The following is an 8,482-nucleotide window of genomic DNA, read 5'->3' as shown; positions in this document are numbered from 1 at the left end:
GGTCCCTTCCAACCCTAGAAACTATGAAACTAGGAAACCTGAGGCCTGAGCAGGTCATAGGCCAAGAGTGGGGTCCAGGCATGTCAACAGACAACTGAGGCCCATGGGATGTAGGCCCCCATAGCCCCAGGGAGGGGGTGGAGTAGTGACCCCAGTAAAGAGGTAGAGTGAGATGGACTAGAAGCCTAATGAGAAGCAGGAAGCTCCAGTGAGGAGACATGTGACCAAGGTAAGTCTCCAGATGCCAGAGGCTGAGTATGGCCCAGCAATGGGGCTAGGGGAGTAACAGTGGATAGTTTGGACCAGTGGCCTAGTGTGGGCCAGCAATAGGGCTGGGGGAGTTAGAAGCGATTTGGATGCCATCTGCAAGGCATGGGACACATTAAAAGGGAAGCTGGAGCCATGTATAATGCCCTAGGCACCGCGGCATTAAATAAGCAGTGTCCTGCATTTCTACATCCAGTTTTAATATATCATAGCGTGGTGAGCAAATCAGGGAGGACTGCCCTATACAGGTGGGCGGGCTGATACTGCGTCTGGCCCTAGGATGGCCCCCATCACACTGAATCGATTAAGTTGCATGATTTCTTAAAAGGTGCCCAGTCCTCCAGCTCTTTCTTTACCTGAGCAGCTGCTTAAATTTGAAGTGTACGATCTGTCTTCAAGATTGTCCCCAAGGTCACTGGAGAACCAGATCTGAATTGCCAAGCAGCTGCTCCACTAGAATTAACTTTAAATGAATTTGCAATAGCTCTTCTCTGGAGAGTCAGTGGTGCAGTCCATGGTCAACAATGTGAGGCAGCTAGCTGAGAAATCACATAGTCAAGTTTTGGTCAAACTGGCTCTGGGTTTGCTTGTGGGAAGGGTTATTCAAATGTTCACATTCATCAGAGACTGACACTTTCTGTGTGTTGAATATTCCAACTCAACTTCCAGGTTTTTGCTTTTGTCAACTATCATGAACAGGAATGGGTGACGCAGTACAGAAAAACAGCCATCTGTAGTAATTCACCATTCCTAGAACCAAGATAATCTTTGTATATATTATATACTACTAACTCCCCACCAGCCCTTGGCTTCTAGCTCATAAGAAACCTAAAAACCATTCTCTCCTTAAAGTAATTTTAAAACTGAAGCAAACACCATCAAACAGCACTCATCAGTACAGCAAGAACAAGTCTGGAAACCTCCTTCCTAGGATTTAAGCCATCTTCAATTTAGTCCTTACAACGCTCCTGATAATCCATAATCGAGTTCCAAAGTATTTTGCATGTTCTTGAGTCTTCAGAGATAAGAGATGTATTCAGCCTAGAGCTTCAGAGCAAACCAATGCCTCCGGAAGCAACTGAAGGAGTATGTATGCAAAGATAGTAGCACTCTGCAGGAAACGCTACTCTCCATCCCTTTCATCCTCTTGATAGGGCTTTCTCCTTTGCTTGAAGTTGGAGTTACTAAACTCTCCATGCTGCCAGGATGGTGAGAACAGTCTTGTTCCCTTACTTCTTCTTTTGACTGGCAGAGAAGAATAGGAAGAAGCAGGCTGGCAGACAGGAGTGGGGAACAAACGAACCAGTTCAACAGACTGGTTTCACTGCTTTTAATTAGCACACAGCATCCTTCTCTGCTCCCCTCTGGACCTGCTTTCCAACCCAACAGAGTCAGTAGCAGAAGCCAGATGCTGATCTTTTAACTCAGAGGACTGCAGAGAAGTAGGAAAGAAATGGATGCATCTTCTTCCCACTCCGGGTCAGAAAGCTTTGCTCTTTGGCTGCTACTACTGCCTTCATGTGGTATGGCAGCAGGTGCACTTTAAACATGGTGGGGGCATTGAAACTGGCAACAGATTCATGGTCATTGGCACATTGCCTTCTGGGTCTCATCTCAGAGAAGGCTGTGTTTAAGCTCCATTTGCTGACTGTCTAGACTGTAGCTATTCCTTGCACAGTAGTCCTTAAAAAGCAGAAGCAACGGTTCAGTTCTGCACACAGGGCTTCCCAGCAACAGTGGGAAGGCAGGAGTTTGTCCTGCAGAAAATGGTATGTGCTACCCTGTCTGGTTTAACATGCATCTGATTATATTATGTCCAAACATTAACAGCTATATGAAACTTGAAATTAAAAATCTCCCTTCTAAATAATACATGCAGTTATACAACTAAGATCATTCATAGCTTCCTAAATCCTACACTGAAATAACTATTTCACAATAAGATTTATTCAGTCATACATTTTAAGATCAGGAGATTATCACATTGTGATAATATAGCCTGATTTGTAGCATGCCACAATTCCAGAGCTTCTGCTTGAGCTCTAACATGCCCCACAAGGCCAACCAGCCTTAGATTTTAAAACCTTAAACTATGAAAAATCTACCTCTCTTCTAGGCAGGTTGTTTCCACTGTTAACTGGCCTCACTGTTACATTCAGATCAGATAAAAGGAGCATAATTTTATCAGCTCCACTTGCCTACCCTATATAAAAAGCACCTTCACTTCAATTAACTTAGAACAGATTTTTATGGAACAGAATAACTTTGGCAAGCTTTCCCCTTTAGCTTGCACACCAAGCTATTTCTATAGCTACCTGCTTTGACAACCTAGCAGAGGTGTTAAAAAAAAGTAAACCAACCCAGACAATCTACTTACCTGCCCTTAAACATGATAACTAAACAATTAGCAAGTTTTTTAGGCCCCTTGGTCAAGCAAAAGCTCATAAGTCTATGCAGCTCAGAAAGCCCTGCCACTGTAACTGAGCCATCACTGTTGCCATTTGTGAGAGAACAATCTTCTGCAAGGGGATGCCACCCTCATGAGAGGCTAAGCCAGGAGGCAGCAAGCCAGACTAACTCCCACCCTCTGCCCAGAAAGTGATGCAGCTTCTACCGTATCCCACCCAAGACAGGCCAGTGGTGATCTGGAGTAGAGTTAGGATTTATTCATGTCCATTCCTCCTTATACTGTTTCTTGCCTATTAATCTACATTAGAAAAAAATCCAGCACTGCTTTAAATTTTGCCAACCAAATATGAATTGAAATGTGTGTGTAAGGTATAGGGTAATAAATTAAGATAAGCAACAGTGATTTTACTAAGGTTAGTAAATGTTCAACTCATGAAGCCATGTATTTGTAAAGAAAAGACCGCATCCCAGATATGATACACTTCTAGTGTCATGACTTCCTAATGGAGTAGTCCATGGCAGAAACAGATCAAGATTAGTTAAACTAGATGTTCAGATGATTTCCTTTTTCAATGATGCCAGCAAACGAAAATGTACCAAGTAACAAATGAATTATTAGTATTAAGTTACAGGTTAATACAGGGTAATACTTGATATCATTCAAGGGGGAAAACAAACCTTGTAGTTCAAACTTCTGACAAACCTACAGTCTGTCTACAGCCCAAGTAACAAGTGATCTTGGGCTGGTTACAAAACTGCTTGAGGTTAAGTGTGGTTTCAGAACACACAAAGGGATCTTTAAATATTCTTGAAGACCATTAAGGCTACTAAAAATTATCAGTAAAAAAAGCCTACTAAAATATAAGTAACAGGAGACTATACAGTTTCTATGGGAAGGCAACAAAAAACTGAAGATGTTGAAACAAACACCTGTATCTATACTGAATTGTATATGGTTTGTGTAACAAATTTTCCCTCACTGAACCAGAAACCACACTTAATCCAGAATTTACAAAATTTCTTGTAGACAATCTTGCACAATAACCACACATTTACACTAACTTTTTAATATAAATATTAAAAAGTTTTAATATTTACATGTCTATGATGTAAATATTTAGAACAGCCTATTTTACAATGGGTAATTTAATTAGATAGTTTACTTCACTGATTCCATTTTAGGTGTTTGGCTAGAAGAGGAACTCAAAATAGCATGCATATATTACTGGCGGCCCATGGGCATGTACTGATGACAGAGATAGCTTCTCCTTATATCCATCTACAGTTTATTCTTTATTGCTATAAGGGGCTCTCTAGAGAAATTATTGCTACATCCTATTTTTCTTAGTAAAGGCTTAATCCTACAGTCCCAATTCAGGCAAAATGTCTCCCACTTGTGCCCTATTCTAGTTCTCTTCCTCTTTTCTCTGGCAGTTGACTAGCTTCAGCACTGCTGTGAAGGGCCCTTTATTTTGAACACTAGCTCTGCCAGCTTTCTTGGATAAGACCCCAGTTGGCTTATAAGGTGGTTTGGCACATTTCAGGACTGCTGGACCGGGGTTTCTGAATGACCATAGATACTGGGTTCAAACTAATTGAAGCTAAGAAGTTTGTTACCCAAGTACATTGCAAGCAGGGAGAACATAAAGGGAACTAGTCACTGAGCTTGAAATGATTTTGACCATTTACCTGAGTCATGAAGTGACCATAATAATGGTTGAACTTCTTTGTTTACCTCCAGGCTTTTAAACAGACTAAAGAAAACCATACCAAATGATCATGCAAAATCCATGCAAAGCACAATAGTGCTCAAGAAATTCCAGCGTCCAGAAAACTGTATTAAAATTTCTGGAGATTGGGCTTATGCTCACTTGGGTCAGGAAAGCCAAGCACTGTTTTGATAAATGAATGTGCAAAAGCATCATTACTAGTTAAGGACTTAGAATTCTTTAAAAGGCCTTCAAATTTTAGATGCAAAAGACACTTTAACTGCATTCTTGTTTTTAGTCTTACTGGGTCTCACACAACTTTTGAGTACATGCCCAGGACATCTGTGAATCAAGATGAAGTTGCACAGCACAGCTAATTAAGACAAAGCACACAAGTTGGATTACTGCTTGTATGCCAGCATTAAGTCAGTATACAACAATGTTTTCCTGTTCGGGATTTGGGGTTCTTTGGGGGACTGTCTGGAGAGTCAGCTTTGACATATGCCTCATTAATATTTCTGTGCACACCTGATGAATGAAAAGGGGTCTCCAAGCTGCTTGTAACCCGAGTTCTATCTTGATCTTCCACCTCATCACTATTATAATGATAGGCATATTTGGGGGAACTGGCAGGCCTGTGGGACTTCGGAAGGCGGGGATTGGTAGGCTGGGAAGGTAGGGCATGTTGTCCTCTACGTCTGCACTCCTCAGCAAATGCTTCTTCATCTGCCACACCTGAAAAAGCAGACAATTCAAAAGAAAAAAAAAAAAAAAAAAAAAGTGAGCAGGACACAAAATGCTTTTGTTTAACCTGCAACAACTGGAACCTGGGCTGGAAGTTGGGAACCACCAAGTTACAGCCCTAATACTAGCAGGTTTTTTGTTTTTTTTGTTTATATCCATTACCTTAAACAAATCACTTAAAAATTGTGCCTCAGTTTCTCCATTTGTAAGCCCATTAAACTACCAACCAGACATGCATACTTCTGCCCTCACATGAGACCTGGGACTAACACCAACTGTTAAAACGCATGCACAGGCAGGTGCTTTGAGCAGCTTCTCACTACTCCATTGCAGCAGCTGAGCTGCAAGATCATGACGTGCATTCCTACTTGGTGGAAATGGAGTAGCTGTCAGCAGAAGAAAGGGTTCTGCCACCAGAGAGGTTTGAATGTCCACACATGCATCCCAGATCCGTCAGAACTCTGCATGTAGAAGAAAACCGAATCTATCCCGAAAACCACCACCCCAGATTCCACCATGATGGTAAGGCTCCTGGTGCCCAGTTTCATCTTCCCAACAGACAGAGTGAGAGGGCTCAGCTCTGCACAACTGATCAAGTATTTCCCAATTTCCCCAGCTGCTGCTGACAACCAAAGCAATGGTGAGATGGCTGAAGACTTCTTGCTGAAGTCACTCCTGCTGTAAGGGGGAATATGCCTAGTGGCAAAAGGGAAAGTCCCTTGAAAGCTGAAGGAGGTTTGGAGATCATGAACCTGGTTTTAAGGAGGCAAAGCAGAAATTGGAGAAGCCTAAAATGGGGCATGCCAGTGTGGGGGAAGATTTAAAAGGAAACAGGTGAGGGGAGAAAGCAGGATTTGAGAAGTCAAAAAATGGAATATGCAGCACACAAGACAAGAGAGTGAAAAATCAAATTAAATGTTGGGAAAAGCTGTATTAAACAGTACAATCTCTATGCACATTCAGAGAAATTGCCTAGCTGTAGCAATAGCAAGGTGCTAACGGGGAGAACACAGGTACCAAAACATGGCAAAGCGCACTGAAAGGGAAACAGTCTTGGGGAGAAGAAAGAACTTGAACAAGGGACAAGTGGAGGAGGAAGGCACAGGAGCCAACATCTAAACCAGGAACATAAAAAAGCAGCTACTCATTGGGAAAATGTTGAAGGAAAAGGAAGATAAAGATAGGTCACAAAAGGTGCTTTTCAAAGAGTCTTAGTAATGCAATTACTTAACCACTTTTAATTGAGCTCATGACACACAGCATCATTTTATATGCATCAGAAGTTGGCATGTCACATGTTGGAATTTTTTTCCACAGTGCATCAGGCATCAGCTGAGTTGGGATGGGTGTGTTACACTGGCTAATGTCTGAAAAGTGCTTTGCAGATGGAAGAGCACTACGCGTGCATGAAGTAATGACAGAAGCAACAGAAGGCCAATTGTTATCCAGTGACCTAAGCAAGTCTCATGTGGTTTCAATTCCTTTGATGCTATCATACAAAGATTTTTACTAGTTGCTAGGTAGTAAGCATTTCCCTGAAGTCCCCAAAATGTGTTCTATTTTACTGAACAATTCCACACAGTCATGTAAAGTTACTAATAAATACAAATGGCATAACTGTTTATCCTGCTTACATTTAAGTGAATTCAGCTTGAAAAGCAATTCTGAACACAGATCACTGGCAGGCACATTACAGAAGTAAAAGAACCAGCGTACATGCTGCACTAAGATGCAATTAGGCCTATGTTACCTGCATATGTTTTTTCAGTCCATTCCAAAAGCACAAGCAACAAGGGAAAGACAGGCAGAGGGCAAAAAACCCAAACAAACAAACAAAAAAACCATGAAAAAAAAATCAAAGACAATTTCTGCATTAGGTGCAACCTGCCTATGTGATAATTGTATCAACTCTGAGAAAGCAATGGGTGAGCTGTCGTCTAAGCATTAGTATGCTGTCCACAGCAGAGAGCCTGCAGCATGGCTGCATCTGACAAACTCAATAACCTTGATCTGATGAGGAGAGCATGTTCAGCTGCTACTAATACCAAAGGCACCACAAGGAGGAGCTCAGCACACTGCAGGATTGGGACCAATGAACATCATTTAAATCTCAACTTGCTGCAAGTGAATCAAGTCCTTAAAGATTAAATAACCTCATTATCATTCAAGATGCTGTGAGCACAGAACAAATAGCACAAGGGGTGCTTATTACAGGTCTAATTATACCAAGCCTATTATGAGCCCCCCCTTTAAAATAGTAAGAACAAAAATCACTCAGGAAGGAAGTGAAGTGTGCCAATTAAGCAGACATGGGAGGGGGGCTTATTTCCCTACCAGTTAATTTGCAAGGGTAGGAGGAGATTCTTCTCTAGGACACAGGCAGCACAGCTCTCCTTTAAATGTACAGGTTCTATCTTCCCCATGCACACTTGAATTCATACTGGCAAGCAGATGCACATATTGGAAACTTTAGCTATTACTGAAACATTGGGATTTTTCTATGTATTCCCTACAGAAAGCTGAACCTACCTATACTCCACACAGATACACACAGATTTCAACTAAGTTATTTCCATCTATGTCAGATGCAGAACCCTTCTTTTATTCAGTCAACAGGAACAGAGCAGTTTCAAATGCAAGGAATTCAGAGAAATTGTATCACGAAGCTGGCACCACACATTGGCACCGCCCTTACTGTAGATGTTCCTCTTGCACCTAACCCCAGCCAACCCCTCTAAGGAGACATTCATATAGATAAGCTACTTTTGACTAGGTCCAGATATTCAAATGGACCCAAAGAAAAACAGATCCAATCTATGCGGGCTTCTCTAAGCTGCATATATTAGATCAGGAGTGAATGAAGCACATTTGCACTTTTGGGAGAGGGGTGGGGAACATAGATGTCTCCCCTGGCTGAAGCCAAAAGGGGTGGGGGGGGTGCTTCCACATGACTCGGCCTCTCCCTAGCCACCGCCCCTCCCAGCAGTCAGCTGGCAGCGGGCAAGCAGGACAGGGGAGCAGAAATTGAATAAATCAGATTAACCTAAACCAATTAAGTCTGATACTACATCCATTCAGGCCTAATTTAGACCAGGTTCTGCCATTTTTAAACTGGTCTAGACAGAACTTCTGTCCTGTTACAGGTTTAGATCAGTTTCCAATCACACCTGGGTTTAATTCCTGGCTGTCACAGACTTTTGTCTCACAAAACATTTTCTCTGTATTACCATTTTTCATCTGTAAATAAAAATAATATTCTTCTCACTCTTCAGCTGTTTCATCCAAACAAGTTAAGGCAAAGGCTGACTGATTAAAAAAAAAAAAAAAAAAAAAACCCTACCTAGACTAGGAGC

At 41.8% G+C, this 8,482-nt stretch overlaps 1 protein-coding gene across 1 annotated transcript in view; it reads right to left on the bottom strand.

Annotated features, from left to right (window-relative positions):
* Nucleotides 1-8,482, bottom strand: part of DNAJB6 (DnaJ heat shock protein family (Hsp40) member B6) — an 80,321-nt gene that overhangs the window by 7,497 nt on the left and 64,342 nt on the right. The window contains exon 9 of the mRNA XM_019530596.1: nucleotides 4,914-5,120. Within this exon, the coding sequence (XP_019386141.1) occupies nucleotides 4,914-5,120 (207 nt within the window). The remainder of the gene's footprint in view (nucleotides 1-4,913; nucleotides 5,121-8,482) is intronic.

The sequence above is a fragment of the Crocodylus porosus genome, unplaced genomic scaffold, assembly GCF_001723895.1.
Source record: "Crocodylus porosus isolate Cpor-Errol unplaced genomic scaffold, CroPor_comp1, whole genome shotgun sequence".
Taxonomy (NCBI): domain Eukaryota; kingdom Metazoa; phylum Chordata; order Crocodylia; family Crocodylidae; genus Crocodylus; species Crocodylus porosus.
Note: the sequence above shows the minus strand (reverse complement) of the source record. Positions and strands in the feature narration are given on the sequence as shown.